At 39.5% G+C, this 23712-nt stretch overlaps 1 protein-coding gene across 2 annotated transcripts; it reads right to left on the bottom strand.

Moving 5' to 3' along the window:
* Positions 1-3990: 3990 nt before the first annotated feature.
* On the bottom strand, positions 3991-23279 carry ncam3 (neural cell adhesion molecule 3). Of its 2 annotated transcripts, none has more exons than XM_034175324.1 (16): positions 23060-23279; positions 18798-18866; positions 18472-18666; positions 16651-16788; positions 16277-16429; positions 15654-15771; positions 15180-15334; positions 14110-14243; positions 13723-13855; positions 13454-13621; positions 11460-11580; positions 10311-10440; positions 8766-8934; positions 8376-8577; positions 6684-6806; positions 3991-5391 (listed from the first exon to the last, which is right to left on the bottom strand). In XM_034175324.1, the coding sequence occupies exons 1-16, from the start codon at positions 23130-23132 to the stop codon at positions 5352-5354; spliced, it is 2121 nt and encodes a 706-aa protein (XP_034031215.1). In that variant the 5' UTR covers positions 23133-23279; the 3' UTR covers positions 3991-5351. The 2 variants fall into 2 exon arrangements, with proteins under 2 accessions (XP_034031215.1, XP_034031216.1); XM_034175325.1 differs by lacking the exon at positions 23060-23279 and adding an exon at positions 19809-20459.
* Between the last annotated feature and the right edge of the window lie 433 nt (positions 23280-23712).

The following is a 23712-nucleotide window of genomic DNA, read 5'->3' as shown; positions in this document are numbered from 1 at the left end:
GATAATTTTATGGAGGATTTATTATGTCAGAATTGGAATAATGTTTATGTTGAGGATGTTGATGAATCTTATGATGGGTTTATTTCTATTATTTCTAAGTTATATGATAAACATTGTCCTCTTGTAAATAAGTTAGATAATAATAGATTTAGTAATAAACCATGGATGTCTAAGGGTCTTCAGAGGGCATGTAAAAAGAAGAATTGATTGTATAAGCAATTCATTAAATTGAGAACAAATGAAGCTGAAAGTAAATATAAAATGTATAAGAACAAATTAATTCATATTATGAGATCTAGTAAGAAAGAATATTACGGTGAGTTACTTGTTAAAAGCAAGAATAATATAAAAAATACATGGAATATATTAAATGATATAATTAAAAAGAATAAAACAGGTAGAGATTATCCTTCTTATTTTCTTTTTAATAATACTGTGATAGATGATAATGTGATGATTGCTGATCATTTTAATGAATATTTTGTTAATGTAGGTAGAAATCTTGATACTAAGATTGATCCAATGAGTGATAAATTCATTGCAAATAAGATAATATTTAATAAAAATGTGTCAATGTTTGTTGGTGCAACGAATGAAAAAGAAATTATTGATTTGGTGCAGAACTCAAAAAGTAAGAAATCTATGGATTTTAATAATTTGGATATGGCTCTTTTGAAAAAAAATTGTTGATTGTATTGTAAAACCTTTTACTTACATTTGTAATAAATCCTTAAGTTTAGGTAAATTCCCTTCACGAATGAAAATAGCCAAAGTAATTCCTTTATTTAAGTCTGGTGACAAACATATTTTTTTCTAATTATAGACCTATTTCACTTTTACCTCAATTTTCAAAAATATTGGAGAAAATTTTTGTTAAAAGGTTAAATAATTATTTACTTAAGTATGAGATATTGTGTGAAGAGCAATATGGGTTTAGAAAATCTAGGACTACTTCACATGCACTGATGGATTTTGTGGAAAATATTGCGACTGCAGTTGATAATAAGCAATATACTGTAGGTGTTTTTTTTGATTTGCAGAAAGCGTTTGATACTGTTAATTATGAAATTCTGAAAAATAAATTGGTGAAATATGGAATCAGAGGTTTAGCATATGATTGGATTGATAGTTATTTACATGGTCGGTATCAGTATGTTCAATATAATAGCATTGATTCTGAATTCAGGGAAATCACGTGTGGGGTGCCTCAAGGTTCGGTGTTAGGTCCTTTGTTATTTATTTTATATATAAATGATATTTGTTTGGTTTCACGGGTATTGAGGTGCATTCTTTTTGCTGATGATACGACTGTGTTTTGTAGCGGGGATAATCTTGAACAGCTTTTGGACATTATGGAAGATGAACTGGGGAAATTTATGGCTTGGTTTAATGCTAATAAATTGTCACTTCATCTTGGAAAAACTAAATGCATGATTTTTGGAAATAAATTTATGTCCAAATGTAAAAATGTTACTATCAATAATATCGAAATACAGACAGTATCTGAGTATAAATTCTTAGGTGTTATAAATGATAATAGACTTTGTTGGAAACCCCATATAAATTATATAAAGTTAAAAATGTCCAAATCTATTGCTATTATGTATAGGGTTCGGGACATATTGTCCCAGGTTGGGTTACTTACATTATATCATGCTTTAATTGTACCATATATGATATATTGTATTGAACTTTGGGGTAATACCTATAAATCTAACACTAATCCTGTATTTCTTCTACAAAAACGTGCCATCAGAATTATTGGTAATATACATCATTTTGAGTCAACACATTCCATGTTTAGGAATTTAAATTTATTGAAATTTAGGGATTTAGTGGATTATATTCTGATACAAACTTTGTACAAAGCTAATAACCAGGCTTTGCCCTTTTATGTCCAGAACTTGTTTAAGAGTAGGGAATTGGGATATAGATTACGTGGTTGTATGGTATTTAAGAAGCCTCCTGTACGTACTAATGTTAAGGGGTTTTGTGCTTCAGTTAGAGGGGTGAAGATTTGGAATGAATGTCCTGTGGAAATTAAATTATGTGGTTCATTGGCCTGTTTTAAGAAGTGTTATAAAAAATTAATAATTTCTGGTTATAATAATGGTGAATAATGTATTTGTTTCTTTTTTGCTTTTGTATTTTGGTTTGTTAATAGTGCTACATTTGTATTGTGTGTGATTGTGTTCGCATTTGAATATTGTATGATGTACGGGGTGGGCGTTTATAAGCTTCTGCTTCTGCCCACACCCTTTCAGTTGCATTGTTGGGTTATTTGTTTATTTGTTTGAGTTTGTTTTATATGTTTAAATTTTTTGTGTTTTTTGATGTGTCTTATAAATTACAGACTCTGTTGCTGTTGTAGTTGCTGCAGTTGCTGCTGATGCTGCTGCTGCTATTTCTGTCGCTGAATAAAAATAAATAAATTCAAATTCAAATTCATCTTGATATGGCACGCCTGTGAGGTGGGATGGATTATCTCAGCAAAGGAGAAGTGCTCACTATCACAGATTTAGACTGGTTTGTGAACAATATTTGAGGGAAATGGTGATATTGTGTATGTGGAAAAAGTTTTAGATCTTTGAGTTCATCTCATACAAAATGGGAGCAAAACCAAAAGTGTTGCGTTTATATTTTTGTTGAGTGTATGTAACATTTTGTACTTGATGTACTACCGTTAGTCCAACCATGAAACTGTATTTGGACACAGGTGAGCGACCTTCACTAACGCTGCATAACCATTATGGATAAAAATGGCTGTGAATCTGTTTAGTATTTTTCTGACGCATTCTGGTTTATTTTACTTTTATCAGCTATATCAGGGCCCCGCACAAGTTAAACACTTGAAAGAAATTCTTTAGAATCTGGTATATAAGTTTTTAAAAGACAGTGTTGGCTGAAGTGATATACGTCCTTTAAAGATTGTTTCACAAAAACAAAACAGATGTGATTTACAGTGTGTGCCTAAGGGCTTTAGTGTTTTGCTGTAATCCACTTAGACATGTAGGTCACAATCCGGGACTAAACCTACCAACCCTTTGGTAGTAGACAGCTGGATCTACCGAATGAAGTACAATCTTGTTTTCTTCATCAAAATATTAATATGTAATTCTGAGGGCAGTAACTGTAAGCAGTAACATAACAATTCAAGACATGAGGCTGCTTTACAATCTTTTTAGAAAATCAATTTAGCTGTTCATTAAGTTTTTAAGCCTAATTGTCCTGATACCTGTTACCCTGGTAACAGATGGTCAGTATGAGGATGTGTAATTTTGAAATATCACAAAGAAATTCGGCTTGATATAAGCAGAGCAACTGACACAATAACACAATTTACACAAATTAAAAGGCATTTCGAATTCAACAAGAACATTAACAAATTAAGAAATGTTTATGATGTTTGGAGGAAACCAGGCACCGCTCATCACCGGGCCAATACCATCCCTCCAGTAAAGCATGGTGGTGGCAGCATCATGCTGTGGGGATGTTTTTCAGCAGCAGGAACTGGGAGACTTGTCAGGATTGAGGGAAAGATGAGTGCAGCAATGTACAGAGACATCCTGGATGAAAACCTGCTCCAGAGCGCTCTTGACTTCAGACTGAGGTAACGGCTCATCTTTCAGCAGGACATTGACCTTGAGCACACAGCCAAGATATCAAAGGAGTGGCTTCAGGACAACTCTGCGAATGTCCTTGAGTGGCCCAGCCAGAGTCCAGACCTGACTCTGATTGAACATCTCTGGGGAGATCTGAAAATGGCTGTGCACCGACACTGCCCATCCAACCTGATGGAGCTTGAGAGGTGCTGCAAAGAGGAATGGACCAAACTGCCCAAAGATAGGTGCACCAAGCTTGTGGCATCATATTCAAGAAGATGTGAGGCTGTAATTGCTGCCAAAAGTGCATCAACAAAGTATTGAGCAAAGGGTGTGAATACGAATGTACATTTGATTTCTTAATTTTTTTAATAAATTTGCCAAAAAAACTTTTTTCATATTGTCATTATGGGGTGTTGTGAGTAGAATTTTGAGGGGAAAAATTAATTTTCTCCATTTTGGAATAACTAACAAAATGTGAAAAAGTGAAGCACTGTGAATACTTTCCGGATGGACCGTATTTGAAAATATTATTTAGCACCAATCAATCAAATTTGTTTTACTCTAAAATAATTGCTGATGCTTGAAATTTTTTGAGTTAAGAGGTAATCAGGTTTGAGGTAAACATGTGCCTCAGAATGCCATGATTGCAGCTCTTACAAGGCTGAATGAGGAGCCGGAGTGTTTGGGTTTGTGTTTGTCCTGGATTAAGACCAAGATCCAGGTTTCATTGTCGTTTTTGACTATCAGTTTGTGGTTAAAACACCAAATTTGTAGGAAGCCTCACTTGTATCTCAGCCTTTGACATCCACAAGTGGGTCTTCCCAGGTACATATGGAGTCACAAGGGTCCTTGGACAGAGGTGTTTGTGGAACAATGGTCAAAGTCTTCAGGGTTCATGGTGCTTTCTGTTTTGCTGTACGGTCATGGGACTTGGATGCGAACCAATGACTTGAGACGATGAGTGGATGTCATTGATGCCAAGTGTCTTTGGAGAATCCTTGGGTAGTGCCGGAATGACTTAGTGTCAAAGGACTTGGTTTGGGAGACCCAAATGAGGAGTATTCCTTGGATTGCAAGGGAACACCACTTACGAAATTCTGGCCATGTGGTGCAGTTTTCTGGGTATAATCCAATACGTAGGCGCCTCAGTGTTGAGGACACCAACAACTGGGAAAAACCCAAGGAGACATCCACATTTTACCTGCTGGTGACAGATAGATGGCTACTTTCAAGAGGTCGGGATGGACTGGATATCTGCCTGGGTGGTTGCCAGGACCAAATACGGTTTGGTAGTATACGAGCTGGACTAAGTTATCAGGTTTTACAAAGTTGTCTCACTCAAGATAACTTCAACAAAGTGAACAATTAAAAAAAAAAAGATCTTGTGTCTGTGTACCACATTCAACACGCAGTCAGTAAACATTTACTGTGTTTCCTCAAAAACAGACAAAAGTATCATCTATACCTTGTCCTGCACAGACTGTAAGATTACCCTGTAGCCGTTTCTACACAAAGAAAAGTCTGTTGTGTAGCATTTGGAAATCAGAGCAGGTGGATCAACAAAAAGACAACAAAAATCATATAACCTTCTGTCTATATACTCGCTACGACTCGTCGAGGTTAAGACATCAAACGTCATTTTCTTTCAGCTCGTATGTTCTGAGTCGGTGGTTAAGAGCTACGCTGGCTGGTGTTTTCGATGCATGGTGGCTTGTTGGTTCATCTTGTTTCTGAAAGCTGCTGGCGTCACGCTTCAGAGGACAGGTCTGTATTGGGCGGGGCTTTCCTGTGAGACGGAAAACACACCATAAGACAAAAACCAGTGTTAAAGAAACAAAGAAAGAAAGAAAAAGTTTTTATGCTGCACTAAATCTGATCTTCAAACAGATTCTATGAACATCACAGGGCAGGATATGATGGATCTGATGGTTTCCAGCTGTGAGCCGTGTTGGGAAGTCAGATTTTTATGTCCAAGTGTTGGATCCAGATCCGATCCATCGTGAGCGTGGCTGTGCTAATTTCTACCATCATATTTGTCACATCATGATGATTTGACATATGTATTCTTATTATTATAAAAAGCGAAGGCCTCAATATTTACAGGTTTAGCAGTCAGTCGGTAAAACTTTTGGTTAAAGGGGAACTCCAGCATTTTACAACCTGGGCTCTAGTTTTAGATCTTTTTGACTAACATTTTTTTCACTCTGGACAAAATTGATTTTAATCAGTGTAGTATTGATTTACAGCAGCAGGGGTGGTGGCCAAGTGTTTAATGCGCTTGGTTTCAGTTCGGAAGGTTCTGGGTTGAAATCCCACCCCTGCCACATTTGTCCATGTAATGTGGAGTTGCGTCAGGAAGGGCATCCGGCGTAAAACCTGTGCCAAATCAACATGCAGATCCACCTTGGATTTGCTGTGGCGACCCCGAGTGCAAACAAGGGAGCAGCCGAAGGGACTTACAGTATTGATTTACAGCACAAACATCGTCACAGGCTAAAGCACAACATCATGTTAATTTATGGGGCAAGTAAATGGCTTCTTGTTGCAGCTGAACAGACGAAAATATCAGAAGGGTCTGGTAGCATGAAGAAGATAGCTATGTGTACATGTTTACCTCATTAAATGTAAATTAACTTTTCTAAATGGCCAGTTATACAGATTGTGGCTTACCTTAGCCCAAAAGTATCTACAAATGGAACTTAGGTTGACAAATCCTGGACCTCTCCTTTAATAGAGTTGAATAATTTGGTGTAGAGCTGACATCATGTTAATTTATGGGGCAAGCCAACAACACTCAGTAAACAGCTTCTTGTTGCAGCGGAACAGATGAAAATATCAGAAGTGTCTGGTAGCATGGAGACAATCCCTAAGTGCGCATAGTTACTTAATTAAATGTAAATTAACTTTTCGAAATGGCCGGTTATACAGATTGTGGCTTACCTTAGCCCAAAAAACACCTGAAAATGGAACTCATGTTGAAAAATCCCCTTTAATAGAGTTGCGTGGACTGTTACACCTTGGCAGAAGTTTGCACTCTACTGAGTGCACATCTACACGTAAAAGGAATAAAATACGCACTCGTGTTTGGTGAGGGGGGCTTTGTCGCAGGTAACCTCGGTAAGCTGGCCCTTTGTCTGCGTCTGAACCCCTTCATGTTGGAAGCTGCTTCTCGGAGTGGAAACACCTTTGAGCTTCACTTCTCTGCAGCCAAAACACACACAGACAGGCTCATGTTACAGCGTTCCGGATGGTTGATAATGGAATTACACATTCACAAAAAAAAAAAAAAAAAAACAGCAGCGGATTTGCTGCCAGACTTTGGAATTGAATGAACCTGACAAGATCATTTCAAGCTGCATGTAACTGCAAAACCACACGTCAGGCCTCAGCTACATTCATGCGAAGTCTTTTTCCCCGCGGGTTGTGTGGATCAGGCTGTGTGCTATTTACGTTTTAAAATATAATCACAAAAGGCAAAATTAAACCAGAACGCATTGCATCATCAACGTCCTGTGTGGTGGTGTTTTTTCCCTTTCAGTCATCTGAACTTCCACTCACATTCACACAGTAAACAGTTTCACTTTGCTGCACCTGGTAAACTGTGTTTTCCTTCATGCATGTGTGAAGTTGTGTAAAAATCCACTAGCAGGTTTAATTACCTCCCGTTAAAGATGTCAGACCGGAATAATTCTCCCCCCTGCACATCTTCATATGGTGTCCTAACATTGTGTCAAGTTTCACAGAAATCCATGGACTAGTTTAGGAGTTACACTTCCAAAGCCATTATTCTATGATGCATCAATTGAAAATAAAAGTCTAATTATCTCCAAGTTAAAGATGTCAGACCACAGTTATTTTCCTGCCTGCACATCTTCATATGTACTAACACTGTTTAAAGTTTCACAGAAATCTAACATAGCATAACATAGGCAGAGTTGCTCTTGCAAAAATCATGAACATGTGGGCAGACTGATTTGTAATTCCTCTATGCTGTTTGCCTTGTGGATGCTCCTGTTTTGTTGAGGGTCACCACAGCGGACCCAGCACAGATCCGCATTGGGATTTTACGCCGGATGCCCATCGTGATACAACTCCAGTTCTACCTGAAGAAACACATACATAGGCTTCCAAAGAGGACTCCATCTAAGTACCAACTAGGACCCACTCTGCTTAGCTTCTGAGACTGGCTGTGTTCAAAATTCCTCTATATCCCCACAAATTTATTTATTTATTTTATAATCATAGTTTGCTTCTGTCACTTACTACATTTCAGTGCAGAATCGCTTTCTCTCTCTGCACCTGCACCTAATGACCTAATTTGGTGACAACTGCACCTGCTCCTAATAACCCTGCATCCACTAATCATCCACTAGGTGGCAGGCCAGTCTATGAGCTATTACGTAAGCGACACAAAGTTGTGTTTTTGATTGATGTGTTATATTAAAGTTCATCACATTTTAATGTGTTTGGCCACATTTTATAACATTTTAATTTGGAGATGTAAAAGATGATGATGTTTATTGTTTTTGAGTTATTTCTGTGTAAACAAAGTCGCGGTGATAACCTCATCCATCTATCTACCTGCCTACCTACATGTCTAGGCTTTTCTAATGCTTTGGAAAAACTGAGTATCGATGGCAAACACAGAAGACGTAAACGGCTGATAGGTGACCCTGCAGTTGGACCAAAGGTGCTGATGGAGGCCAATCAGACAGCAGGATTTACTGTACAACAAACTGTGAGTCTGCAGAGCAGAAACACGTCACTCACCCATTAGAGGTTCTATCTACTTCTTCAAGCGTTTTGAGTCCCGGGACTTTCTGCCCGAAGAGTTTCACACCGATGAACATGAGCAGGCCGCAGCGGTTCTTGTAGCAACAGGTGGCATCTACGGCTAGGAAGACCAGGAGGAAGATGACCATGACGATGCCAACCACACCGCCTTTAGTCATAGCTAGGCTGTTCTCTTTGACTGCAGGGACAGAGAAAGTGGATGATCTGATTTAAAATGAAGTATGAGAAGTATGTCTTTCATGTGGCTGGAAATATACATTATATCAGTTAGCTGATCTACAGTGTGCACACCACCCTGTCTCTAAGTTGACCCTCATAGTTTCCTGGTTTGTCTATAGTAGCGGTTGCAGTTGGGCGGCTCCATACCAGGCTGCGGTGGGACGGTAAAGTTGAACTTGGCAGGGACAGAGGACCCATTAACGTTGACGGCTATGAGCTCCAGTTGATAGTCTGAGCCGAAGGACAGATCCGGGAGAAAGACAGAGTCAGCGTCTGAGGACACCTGCTGCTCTTTCCACTCAGCATCTGCATTGTCCTTCAAGACAAACAGAGGAAAGACCAGAAGGAAAGCATGGGGGCCAATTTAAGGGGACAAAAGGTGAGTAAAATAGAGCGAGAGCAACAAAGGAAGGGACACGAGGTACAGAAAGAGAACATGAGGAAGCGTTGAGTTTTGTAACACAAAAAAGAAGAATCAAGAAGTTTACAGAAGTTCACTGCAGAATGAACCAGACGGCTCTCTGGGACAATCTGAGAGTTCATGCGAGCTGCAGGAACTTGCTGGACATAAACAGTCAATGTCTCAGTGCTTGTTTGGACTTGGTGCTGTGCAGACTTGTGGAAACCTTACCTGCATTTTCTTACTCATATTGCGAACAATGTCGTCATGTTTGCAGAATCAATAGAGACGACTGTCCCGGATCCACACACTCTCAAACCCAACCTGTCATATGTTGATGCAGAAAACCTGTCGTGTTGGGAGTGAGAATGTGTAGCCTAGATCCAGACTAATATCCAGGATTTCAGTGATTTCCTGGACTTGGCCATCAGAAGTATATTTGTATTCGGTGAAAAGTGTTTATCTTTTAGAGACGTTCACTTATCTCAGGAGTGACCTTCATGTCTCTGAGCTGATGAGATCCAGAGATAACCTGGGAGGAGCTTATGGAGTCATGAGGTCGCTGGACAGAGGTGTTTGGACATGTTGATATTTTTGCAGGAGAATGAAGGTCCAAGTCTTTTGTGTCCTGGTGCTTCCTGTCTAACTATATGACTGTGAGAGTTGGACACGAGGAACCAAAGGGGAAGGCTGGGTGTCTCTGATACCAAGTCTCTTTGGAGGTTCATTGGGTACCACTGGCAGCGGTGCCACCAGGGATTTTAGGTCCCATGAAAACAAATCTTACTGGGCCATCCCTCACCATATTTTTTGTCAGTATTATAATTGTATTAGGTGCCTCTCTGAACCACTAGAATTCTTCTCCTTATTCTCCCCTTTTTGGCACCCCTGAACACTGGAATGACATTTTGCCAGACTCAGATGAGGAGTATCACTTGCATAGCGGGGGAGCGTCACCCACCTACAACACTGGGTGGTTACCGTCGAGAAACCAATGCGGTTCCCTGATGTGGTGGATATGACGGTGATGCCAGATCTGACCTGACCAGCAATAATTCTGAGGCATTATGAGAAAATATATTCTCATTCAAATTGACACAGTTGAATAAAATGCAACTGAACAAGAAATACAACACACACACACACACACACACACACACACAGATAGGATCTAATAAAAAGCAGTGGTAATCAGGTATTATTAATAGTTCAGTTAGTTTCCCCATTTATTGAGTCAGGTCATATTCAGACAAGAAAGAAAGAAAAGAAAAGTGGACAGCAGATGTTCCTACCTCTTTGTATCGAACATTTAAGTGTAGCAGTGGAGCGTCACCAATATCAGTTTGTTTGAAAGGAACAGAGACAGAGTTTCCTTCTACTTTCATCTTCTCGAGTGACAAAACTGGACTGTCTGGTTCACCTAGAGGCAGCAAAGAAAGAGAGGAGGACATCTTTTTGGCGGACATGCAGCAGTTCTCATTCAGCTTGCACTATTTGAAAAATGAACTGAAAATATGTATAATGGAAAGATTTGTATTTCAAAGAAAGCAAACTCAGATATTGCAAAATAAGATTTTATGTTCGCTTGCATAAGTTGTTTTTTTCAGGTGATTGGAAAAGCCACAGTTTGCAAAATTACTGGAATAGATAGAACATTTTTTTCATAATTACACATCACATGATGTACAGAAAACATTGCATAGCATTTTAAAACACATAGCGCTGTACGTGTAGATGGAGCAAGAGACAGAGATCTTGTGATGTTCCAACAATATTAAATTTAATTAAAAAATAAAAATAAAAATGCCAATATTTAGCAGGACTTTTGTATCTATCACCAGTGGAAACGCTGTTATTTCACAATTGTGTTTTTAGTGACATTCTCAAAATATCACTTAAATTTTGTGCAAATCTGACTAGTGAAGAGTTAAAGATTTTATTGGACGGCAGGAAAACCCGTAATAACAGAAGGGCAGTGTTGCCAAAGTAACTTTGAAAAGTTACTTCATTAGTTACTTTATACAGTTATATTTTGCAGTTACTTTATACAGTTACTTCATTAGCAGCTGTGTGGACAAGTTGTCCACAGCTGCTAATGAAGTAACTGTATAAAGTAACTAATGAAGTAATTTTTCAAAGTTACTTAATTTGTAATTTTCATTTGTAAGTTTGTAATTTACCTCCTGGAGATGGTTCCCAGTGGATACATGTCAGCAGCAGTTTTGGTGAACACCAGGAAGAAAATGATAACATCATGGTGGTGGTTGCATTAAAAGAAATAAAAGAGATACATTTAAAAAAAATAAGGTTTACAGATGGAGAAGAAACTCTGACTGCAGCATGCACACCAGCAAAATGCAGGATTGCGGAATGATAAGTGTGCACGTGTGAGTTGCTCATACTGTATGTTGTTGGTGTGTGTGTGTGTGTGTGTGCACTCACGTATTGCCAGTGTGCGCACCGTGCACATGTCTGAGAACTTCCCCAATCCCACAGAGTTCAAAGCTGCCAGACGCACTGTGTACGACGTGTAGGGCTTCAGGGATGTGATGGAGAGAGGATCTACAAAAACAAACACACATCACCTGACACGTCATCCACTGACGCTTGTGTGTCACTGTCATGATGCTTTTTTGTTTTAATGGCTCATTTTAAGAAGCATCAATTAAGATACTGGTGGAAATTCAAGTTTATTATTTTTGTCTTGATGATAATAGAGGCGTGTCTGATTAATTAACAGAAAATCAACAAGTATTTTGACAAAGAGCGAAATTTAAAAATGAATCTTGTTTAGCGTGTATACACACACACACACACACACACACACACACACACATATATGTATATATTGTATATATGTTGTTCTTTACAAAAAAATCAATTTTTTTGTAAAGAACAACATATACAAGGTCTATCAGAAAAGTATCCTACCTTTTTATTTAAAAAAAAAAACTATATGGATTTGAATGACGTGCGATTACACCAGTCATGCTTGAACCCTCGTGTGCATGCGTGAGTTTTTTCACGCGTGTTGGTGACGTCATTTCCCTGTGGGCAGGCCTTGAGTGAGATGTGGTCCCGCCCTCTCGGCTGAATTCCTTTGTTTCACACGCTGCTCGAGACGGCGCGCGTTGCTTTATCAAAATGTTTTCTGGACCTGTGAGGAATATCCGAGTGGACACTATTCGAGAAATTAACCTGGTTTTCGGTGAAAAGTTTAACGGCTGATGAGAGATTATGGAGTGTTTCTGTCGCTGTAAGGACTTCCCACGGAGCGGGACGTCGCGCAGCGCTTCCAGACGCCGTCGTCGGCCTGTTTCGACCTGAAAACATCCTAATTTAAGGTTTAATTCACCCAGGACGTCGTGAGAGAACAGAGAAGATTCAGAAGAGGCCGGCATGAGGACTTTATGCGGACATTCCACTGTTTAAGGACATTTTGTAATGAAAGACGTGCGCGCAAATTCTGTGAATCTGTGTGCGCCGCGACAGGAAAAACACCTCCGTGTTGAAAACCATTTGTAAAATTCAGGCGGCTTTTGATGGCTTTCAACAAGTGAGTAACTGAGAAATTGTTTAACAGCTTGGGCATGTTCCATCTTGCCCGTTAAGGTTTCCAACGGAGGTGTTTTTCCTGTTGCGACCCCCCGCGGTCGGGTCCGGCCCGACATGCGACTCTGCCCGCACGTTCTTTCATTACAAAATGTCCGTTAACAATGGAATGTCCGAATAAACTCCTCATGCCGACTTCTTCTGAAAGTTCTCTGTTCTCTGACGACTTCCTGGGTCAACAGAGCCTGAAATGTGGAAGTTTTCAACTTGAAACGGCGAGATGCTGCCGCCTCGAAGCGCAGATCGCCGTCAGGCGCCGTGGGCTGTCCTTAAAGCGACACTACCAGACCAAAATCTGTCATCAGCCATTAGAATTTTTACCGTAAACCAGCTGAATTTATCAAATGGTGTCCACTCAGTTGTGCCTTACAGTTTTTGCAAAAATTTTTATCAAACAAAGCAGCAGTCTCTGAGCCATTCCTAAACAATGAAAAAATCGACAAGAGGGTGGGCGACTCCTCACTCAAAGACTGCCCACAGGCGAATGACGTAACCGACAGGCGTGAAAAAACTCACGCATGCACACGAGGGTTCAAGCATGTCTGATGTAATCACACGTGATTCAAATCCATATGGTTTTTGAAAAAAGTAATAAGGTCGGATACTTTTCTAATAGACCTCGTATACTATATATATATATATATATATATATATATATATATATATATATATATATATAGTTCTTTACAAAAAATGTATTTTTTTTAACTTACAGTGTGTGTATATTGTTCATACAAACATGACATTAGGGATATGATATGTTATAATTCTGTGGTGCCAAAAACCTTGCACCACATCAATCATCTTAAGTGGGTCCTGTTACCTGAAGCCGGAACCATCATCTCCTCCCATTTATCAGTTTGCCTCTGCCTCCACTGCATGGCAAAACTGGTTACTGCTGTTCCCCCACTGATGGGTAAGCTTTTGAGGGAGAAGAGGACTGAGGATGGTCCAGCAGTGACAGACAGGTCTTGCACCTGGCCAGGCTGAGCTGCGGTTCAGAGAAGAGAAGGTGCAAAAAAATAGTGCATGTGAGAAAGATTGCAAAACTTTTTGTTTTTCCACTCAGCTCACTGGACACAAAAGTCTTACTGTATATGGCAACATCTCTTGATGCATTTCCAGAGGTGCTGACAGCCATGCAAGAATACATTCCGCCATCAGAGGGCAGCACCTCTTCAATCAGCAGCACACCCTCCTCAGCACGAACACGACCAGAGGAGCCCTGACAGGGACACGTGACCAACTTGGATTATTATGAGAGTATCAAAGGTCAATGCACATCAAGTTTGCTGGCAATTATTAAGCTGCAGGTTGCAGCTCAGAGTCGGACAACTATGATAGATTTCTCTATATGGGATGACGTTGTTGCACTTAAAGTGGTTATTTCGGCTGCACATGTGTGTGTGTGTGTGTGTGTGTGTGTGTGTGTGTGTGTGTGTGTGTGTGTGTGTGTGTGTGTGTCTGGTTGAATGTTACCAGAGAGCATGCTTTCAGCTTGTTGAACCAGTGCCGCTCAGGCTGAGGATGTCCAGTAACGTTACAAGAAACAGACACGTTCTCTCCCAGTGATACGCTCAGCTGCTCTGCTGCCAGGAACACCACCGGGGCCTCTGAAATAAAACACCAAGGAGATGCAATTCTTTCTTCCATAATTCATTATTTCAATGCCTTATTAAAAGACGTAATACTTAAATCATATAGGCACTTATTATGCCTTCATGTTACCAATCAATCAGGAATATTGTTCAGTAAAAACTTTGGATCATCTCTCCCGCCCTATTGATTGCAGAGATATAGCAGAAAATATGTTTTCCACACCATATTTTTGTTGATCTTCACCTTGACCTTTGTCCAGTCCTCTCCAAAAGTTAATCAACTTGGAATATTTGCCCATGTAACAGTCACACCAAGTTTGGTGTAAATTGTTCTTGCCATTTTTTTGTTATCTTGATCTCTCTCTCTCTCTCTCACACACACACACACACACACACACACACACACACACACACACACACACACACACACACACACACACACACACACACACACACACACACACACAGGACCAGTTATAACACTGCTTCACCACTTTGCTGGCACACAGTGTAATGAGGGCAGCAGAGCTCTGAAGACTTGGACCTTCGTTCTTTTGCAAAGATGTCTTCATCATCAAACCCCTCTGTCCAATGAGCTCATGACTCCATAACATCTTCCTAAATGTCTCTTGACCTCACAGGCTGAACTTCTAGAGACACAAACTTCTCTGCTCCCATCGCTCTCAGCAATTTCAACACCTTTACTACATACACATAAAATAAAATCACCCATGTTTCTGGACTCCAAGACTTTACCCAACACCCAATCTATGCAAGCAGTGAACAGAGGAGGACTCAGAACACATCCCTGAAGAACACCAGAATTCACTGGGAAGAAGTTAGACCCACTCCTCACTCAAAACTGAACACATTTGGTTTCTAAAAAACATAAGCAATGGATTTACTTGTGGATTAAATGTGCTGGGAAAAGTAACATGCATTTGAACAAACCAAAGACATTCAGCATGATGGTGGCGCTGTTCTCAGCTATCTTATTGGTGGCTGTACAGATGTAGTTTCCGTCGTCGCCCCTGGTAACGGCCCGTATGGTCAGCTGGCTGCGGTCTGAGTTGAACTGATGGTGTGAGGGGTCAAACGGCGCCGGCCTGAAGGTACAGAGCAGAAAACACTTCAATTAATGGTGTAGTTGTTTATTATCCAGAAGGTATGTAGAAGTGAAATATGAAGGTATGATGTGAGGAGAGAACCACAGTGAAACATGGACAAAAATATTCTGCAGCTCTGAGGAGGATTTCAACAAGCATTTAGGTTCAGAAGAACCCTAAAGGTTGGCCCTCTGTCCCTGAACCCAATCAACTACCAACTCTACACCCCAAAAATCATTCCCACAAAGCTCTGCGGCTCAGGCAGTGTAGTGGGTTGTTGTTCCTGCAGTTCACAGTACCATCCGAGTCCCCTGCTTACATGGTCCACGTGATGTTGGGTTTTGGTATTCCATCCACCAAACACACCAAAGACACGTTGGCTTCTGGCCCGGCAATCACATTATTCTCCAGCTCTTTTCCGCGCACGGAGGGAGGAGCTGCCGGAAGAGAGTCAGACTTAGACCCAGTCACAAAGGAATCGCCTTCTCTTTAAAGTATAAGCTATAAAACGTAGAGAAAAAAAAAAAAGAAATACATGCAAGCATTCATGACAGACCGGGGGGGTGTATCCTCTCCGTAAAGTTGCTGACCAAAGGTGTGACAAAATATGGGAAAGCTGACTGACGAACACATCTGCATAGCAAATCAGAAGATTTCCCAAGTTTAAATTTTTAAAAATGTGCATAAAATGCATTGAAATGCAGGAAAATAGACAATTTTTAAAACGGGTGTGGCTTTGATAGACCCAACCAAGTAATACCTCCACCCCTCACCTTCAGCTGAAACTAAATCTGCCCTTGAAATCTGCTATCGGGTTAAAATTCTGAACGGCTCAAAAGCTCTTCAGCAGCATATATAACTGGTTTTCATTAATTAAATGTTCCGATCCCAAACATTCTTTGCAAACACCATCTGCTGTCCAGATATGAAGCGCATACTGACCGTTGACAACAACAGAGATGTTTCGCTTCTTAGAAACAGGCCTCCCTTTGATCTTGGCTTGACACACGTATGTCCCAGCATCCTCTCTGTTGATTTGTCCAATGCGGAGTGTGTTATCAGCCATCTGGTACACACGCATCCCACTTGAGGAAGCTGAGGACAGTGACAGTAAAGACAAAGTCACACAGTCAAAGAGTCACATTACGTCTTTTTCAGGAACTGCAAATGTTTTCTGACTTTGGACTTTATAATCATCATCATCATCATCATTGTACTTCTTAAGAGGTAAACTCCTGATGCAGTGATTGCATTTTATTTTTCTACAAAACTAAAAATAAAAGCTCCTTGCTGCAGAGCCTGAGGTCTATTCGTACCATAGAGAGGGACCACCTTCTGATCTCTTAACCATTGAATTTCAAGTGCTGGCTTTCCGGACACGAGGCACGGCACCACTGCATCCGAGCCCTCGATGAACTCATGGTACGTAACGGTATCTTGGAATGTTGGGCCATCTAACAAGATAAGAGAAAATGACTGTTACTTTCATGAAACATTATCAATTAAAAACCTCCTTCAACAAGCCCCCCTATAGTCCACGGACCAAGAAGGTTTTCAGTATCACATAAGGACAATGAGAATCCAGCCTCGGTGTACCATGGCCTCCACAAAAAAGTGTAGCTGTAGCCAGGTGGGAGTCAGTGAAGAATTACACAGAGGTCAAAATTAAAAAATGCTCCAATTATACTAAGAAATATACTGCATTATTTGTCTAAGCATAATTATTCCAAAAATGTATAGTTTGGACTATTTATGAGTAAATTCTGTGGAGTTATGGGGTAAAAACTGCAAAAATGGTGACAAAAGTCAGTTGCAGTTTGTCCCGGGGTCAAAAGTTAAAGTTGCTCCACTTTTGGTAAGAACTGATGCAGATTCTAAAAAGCAATAGTTTGCATCATGTGTCGTGCTTAGTTGTCATGTTACTGGGTAACATATGTCACATGTCGTAGAATCCAATGGACGACCTTATTTGACCTTTACTTTGGAGACCAAACATTCAACACAGACAAAACTGTTCCATTTATTAATCCTTTTATTTCAACCAATAATTTGCATAATGTTTTACTGAAATTTGAGCAGCTTTAACTTTGACCCCTGTCCAAACTGAAACTGACCTTTGACACCATTTTCCTGTTTTTGCCCCATAACTCCATAACATTGAGTTGTAGAGAGTTCAACTATACCTTTTTGGAATCATTATGATCAGACAAATAATGTAGTATGGCTTTCAACATGATTGAAGCATTTTTAAATTTTGACCTCTGTGTTTTGACCCTTCATTGACCCCTACCTGGCTATAACTACCACCCTGGGATGACCGTCATACATTTTTGTGTAGGCCACGGTACACTGAGGCTGGATTGTATGTGTCGTTTAGGTCAAAACTGATGAGTGGCTCATATTAGTGGTGCGGATGTCAGCCCTGATTACTTTAAACATTCATAAAACACTTTTCCAGAATACAGATGAACTACATTTCCCACTATAGTTTATTTAATGGCATGATGCGGATGCAAAAACTTCACACAGCTTCATGGAGGAGTGGAACGCGAAAGATTTTCTTAAAAAGAAGACAAAAATTTTCAGCGACAGTTATTTGTTTTCTTGTAACAAAGTTTTTCTCTCACAGAAACTTTGTCAACAGACAAAAATCCGTACTGTCACAGCCACAGAAGCCTACAGCGCCTACAGGGTTGTCACTTGGTGGCTTCCCTCACTAACTCTCCTGATTGCCCACTAATTCTGTTTTTGGGAGGCGCTAGTCCAGACAGATTTACCATACAGAATCATATGGTTTGTATTCCGTCATGATGATTGATGTAAATAAAGTCCAAGACATATTCAGTCACTTGGAAATGTTCATGTATCCATCCCCTGACTTATCCTAAAGAAAACCTGGTGATTTAGTGTTGTACTAAAGGGTGCCCTTCCTTATGTTCTCCATTATTTTAGTGTTGATATTTGTATTAATTGAATAGACGTCACATTCGAGAGATTTGTTTTCACTGTAAGTTTAAAGGGCAGCATTTTAATTCTAATATAGAGATCCCTGATTTTTTTTTTTTTTATGTCATGCACAATAAATTGTGCAAAAGGTTCTTCATATTTAAATCCAGCTCCTGTTCACTCGTACTAACCATGAACATACAGCTGGACAGAAACTTCACTGCGGCTTCCGCTGTCAAAGTCACACACACACGTGTATCTGCCGCTGTCCTGCAGCGTCGCCTTCCTGATCAACAGTTTGGAGGAGATTTCATCCATCTTTGTCACCTTCTCTTCTTCTACGTCCTCATTGTCCTTCTGCCATGTTACGTCTCCTTCTTTCCCAGCTGGACACCGAGAGAAGAAGGAAAGGATGAGAGAACGACATTTCCAATTTTTTTATGGATAAAACATGCATTTTAAGATGCAAACTGGCTGCTTTCATATCAATAAAATCACTTAGAAATAGAAATGTTACTTTTGCACAGCAGTAAGATCTCTTCTCCAACAGGCACATCCTTCTTACTGGTAATGATGTCCATAGCATCTGCAGTAGGAGACAAGAGCACAGCGAGTTATAAGTTGTGTGGTTTCCACTGTTTTTCACTTGTAATTAGTCAGTAATAAATGGTAAAACTAATAATGAACACATTTTTTTTCTCCATTTTTGGACCTTGTGTTGTTTCTTGTTGGATCCTGCAGGTGTATCTCCAGAAATCTGTTTTTACCAAAAACATGCTTTGGGGATAAGCTCCGGATTGTGCAAATTGATGACAAAGCAGATTGTTGACTGAATTTCGAAGGTGTTTTGTGATTTCCCTGTAAATCGTTCAGAATTTCCCAAATGGTGGTGGCAAAATTTGACAACAGAAATCCCGCTCACATGTCAAACCTTCTTCATGAGCAGAAGAAGGTTTGATTTTTACCAGGAAATACAGGATGGACATTACAGATAACCGACAAATCAAATTGACACTTCATGAGTAAAAAGATGAAAGATGAAGTTATTGTTTAAAGCTACTATTAAAATAATTTGAAATTAAGATAACAAAAACCGAATCTATAAAACCATCATAAATTAAACTGACATGTGCAGACGACGCACATGAAGATGCACACTTCTTACAGCAATTCAAATTCAGCAACATTACCCGTGTCTGAAGGTACACCTTTTTATTTGGCTGAAACACATTCGGATCCTTTATCAAATTTCACTTTTCAGAGTCCAAACATACTTAAGTACAGGAAACACAAAAACATGTGCACCTGGATTCATTGAGTAATTAAGTTATGTCATCTATTTTTTACAGTGTACAGACTGTAGCTAAAAATGAACATCGCAAAATTGAAGTAAATTTGTCTCTATGCTTACTAATTACAAAGAATTCATTCTGATTATTCAGCCTAAATATTACTCTGGAAAAAAAAATCTGGAATTTTGGTATATTGTAAATTCAAAAATATTGAAAAGCTGTCAATGTTAACTTACAAGAAGAAATATTTCACTCATCTTCAATCACTTATCCAAGATCGAGTTGCGGGGAGCTGGAGTCTACACCCTGGACAGGTCGCCAGTCTGTCGCAGGGCTGCATACAGACAAACAAACACAGACACACCCACAAGCACACCTACGGACAATTTAGTTTCCAATCCACCTAACCCGCATGTCTTTGGACGTGGGAGGAAACCGAAGCACCCGAAGAGAACCCAAGCACACATAGGAAGAACATGTAAACTCCACACAGAAAGGCCACAGGTGGGAATCGATCCCATGACCTTCTCACTGTGAGGCAACAGTGCTAACCACTAAGCCACTGTGCTGTGCTAAAGACCATCTGTCCACAAAAAAATAAAATAAAATAAATTAAAAATTCATTCTTAACTTCTTGAGACATCTTAAAATCCGGACGATCACAGAATCTCAGTTCACCCTCTAAAACAAATGTATATGTTTAGGAACTGAATCTATATATTAAAAGCCAAGTGGGCTCTGTGTAACTGTATGCATATGTGCGTGTGTATTTCTTTGGTCATGGACAAACTGGGGAGAGCTAACAATTTGCCATTTGGTATATTTATGTATTTTGGGTAAAAGATGAACGCAGCAAAAAGAGAAAGATGATAGGACTAATATTTTTTGAGAAATTAGGGATATTAGGTAACAGTGAACAATGGACGTTGACTGTTAAATTTTGCACTCACATGCCATTCCAGCAGGGGGCGGTAAATCATCTATATATTAAAAGTCAAGTGGCCTCTGTGTACATGTATGACCACATGCGTGTGTATTTCTTTGATCACAGACAAACTGGGGAGAGCTGACATTTGCCATTTGATATGTTTATGTATTTTGGGTCAAGGAAGAATGTTGCCAAATAGAACATTTTGATAGGACTACTGTTTTTGGAGAAATTAACGATACTACGTAACAACAGTGAACAATGGACGTTGATTGTTAAATTCTAGACTCACACCCCATTCCAGCAGGGGGCGATAAATCATCTATATATTAAAAGTCAAGTGGCCTCTGTGTACATGTATGACCACGTGCGTGTGTATTTCTTCGATCACAGACAAACTGGGGAGAGCTGACATTTGCCATTTGATATGTTTATGTATTTTGGGTCAAGGAAGAATGTTGCCAAATAGAACATTTTGATAGGACTACTATTTTTGGAGAAATTACCGATACTACGTAAGAACAGTGAACAATGGACGTTGACTGTTAAATTTTGCACTCACATGCCATTCCAGCAGGGGGCGGTAAATCATCTATATATTAAAAGTCAAGTGGCCTCTGTGTACATGTATGACCACATGCGTGTGTATTTCTTTGATCACAGACAAACTGGGGAGAGCTGACATTTGCCATTTGATATGTTTATGTATTTTGGGTCAAGGAAGAATGTTGCCAAATAGAACATTTTGATAGGACTACTATTTTTGGAGAAATTACCGATACTACGTAAGAACAGTGAACAATGGACGTTGACTGTTAAATTTTGCACTCACATGCCATTCCAGCAGGGGGCGGTAAATCATCTATATATTAAAAGTCAAGTGGCCTCTGTGTACATGTATGACCACATGCGTGTGTATTTCTTTGATCACAGACAAACTGGGGAGAGCTGACATTTGCCATTTGATATGTTTATGTATTTTGGGTCAAGGAAGAATGTCGCCAAATAGAACATTTTGATAGGACTACTGTTTTTGGAGAAATTAACGATACTACGTAATAACAGTGAACAATGGACGTTGATTGTTAAATTCTAGACTCACACCCCATTCCAGCAGGGGGCGATAAATCATCTATATATTAAAAGTAAAGTGGCCTCTGTGTACATGTATGACCATGTGCGTGTGTATTTCTTCGATCACAGACAAACTGGGGAGAGCTGACATTTGCCATTTGATATGTTTATGTATTTGGGTCAAGGAAGAATGTTGCCAAATAGAACATTTTGATAGGACTACTATTTTTGGAGAAATTACCGATACTACGTAAGAACAGTGAACAATGGACATTGACTGTTAAATTTTGCACTCACATGCCATTCCAGCAGGGGGCGGTAAATCATCTATATATTAAAAGTAAAGTGGCCTCTGTGTACATGTATGACCATGTGCGTGTGTATTTCTTCGATCACAGACAAACTGGGGAGAGCTGACATTTGCCATTTGATATGTTTATGTATTTTGGGTCAAGGAAGAATGTTGCCAAATAGAACATTTTGATAGGACTACTATTTTTGGAGAAATTACCGATACTACGTAAGAACAGTGAACAATGGACATTGACTGTTAAATTTTGCACTCACATGCCATTCCAGCAGGGGGCGGTAAATCATCTATATATTAAAAGTCAAGTGGCCTCTGTGTACATGTATGACCACATGCGTGTGTATTTCTGTGATCACAGACAAACTGGGGAGAGCTGACATTTGCCATTTGATATGTTTATGTATTTTGGGTCAAGGAAGAATGTCACCAAATAGAACATTTTGATAGGACTACTGTTTTTGGAGAAATTAACGATACTACATAACAACAGTGAACAATGGACGTTGATTGTTAAATTCTAGACTCACACCCCATTCCAGCAGGGAGCGGTAAATCATCTATATATTAAAAGTCAAGTGGCCTCTGTGTACATGTATGCATATGTGCGTGTGTATTTCTTTGATCATGGACAAACTGGGGAGAGCTGACATTTGCCGTTTGATAGGTTTATGTATTTTGGGTCAAAGATGAACGCCGTAAAAAGAGAAAGTTGATAGGACTAATATTTTTTGAGAAATTGGGGATATTAGGTAACAACAGCGAACAATGGATGTTGATAATTACATTCTGGTCTCACACGCTATTGTATATCATTACAGAAACTTTGCATAATTTATTACCAGCCTTGAAAAAATGTCAGCTACCTATTTTATAAACACTATCCAATCTAGAGTCCGTCAATGAATACAGTGAATGCACAGGTTGAAACATGTCATATGTTGTAAACGTAAGTGTACAACATATGAGATGTAATCTCTAAAAAGGCAAAAGCTAATGAAATCTGACATGATCCTGTTTTGACAGACATTGCAGTGCCAATAAATTACAAATTATTTCTGGTTAAATGTCAAAACTTCAATGTAATGTCAGATTGTCACACTTTTTTCTTGCATATTTCATCTCATCACATCATCGCAAGTAATACGCAGGACAGATTTAGAGTTAACGTGACTTACGAGTGCCAACAACAAGCATCAGCAGCATAGAGGTCATTCTCAGGACGGGAGCTGATTGGTCGGTCATCTTCATCCGGCTGCTTCAAATCACAAATCCAGTGCTTAAAATGGTCCAGTCACAACAAGTGGTTGTAAAAGGTCTAAAAAAAAAATTAAAGTTTTAAAAACCTTTCAGAGCCACAACACACCAAGAAATCGCAGCTTGTGAGGAGAGAGTGTGTGACACAGGTTATAAAGGCAAAAAGTAGGAGGGGAGTGAGAGAGTGAATGCCCATCATTCATGAAAACTAGTGGGAGGTAACGAGGCCACAAGTCCTTTCCTTCTTCACTTGTCCTTCCCACATTGCTTCTCTTTTCCCCATCTCAATGTTGTTGGGTTTTTTTGTTGTTGTTTATCTCTCTCACTCCACCTTCCTGGCTCGGGGATGCAGACTGCTAGAGGAAGAGATAAACCAAGATAAATTTTGTGATTCTGTAATTATTTAAAACACACAGAAAGCAAATTACAGAATTATCACTATATCAGTCATGGTTATAAAACATCACATCCACCATTCTGAGATAAAATCTGGGAAACCCATGATAACCTTTTGGATCTGTGCAAAAACCCCTCAAACTAAACACCTAACTGTAAGGAACACCAAAAACTGTAA

The sequence above is a fragment of the Thalassophryne amazonica genome, chromosome 7 (assembly GCF_902500255.1).
Source record: "Thalassophryne amazonica chromosome 7, fThaAma1.1, whole genome shotgun sequence".
Lineage (NCBI taxonomy): Eukaryota > Metazoa > Chordata > Actinopteri > Batrachoidiformes > Batrachoididae > Thalassophryne > Thalassophryne amazonica.
The sequence above is the reverse complement of the archived record's forward strand: the minus strand, read 5'-3'. Positions and strand labels throughout refer to the sequence as shown.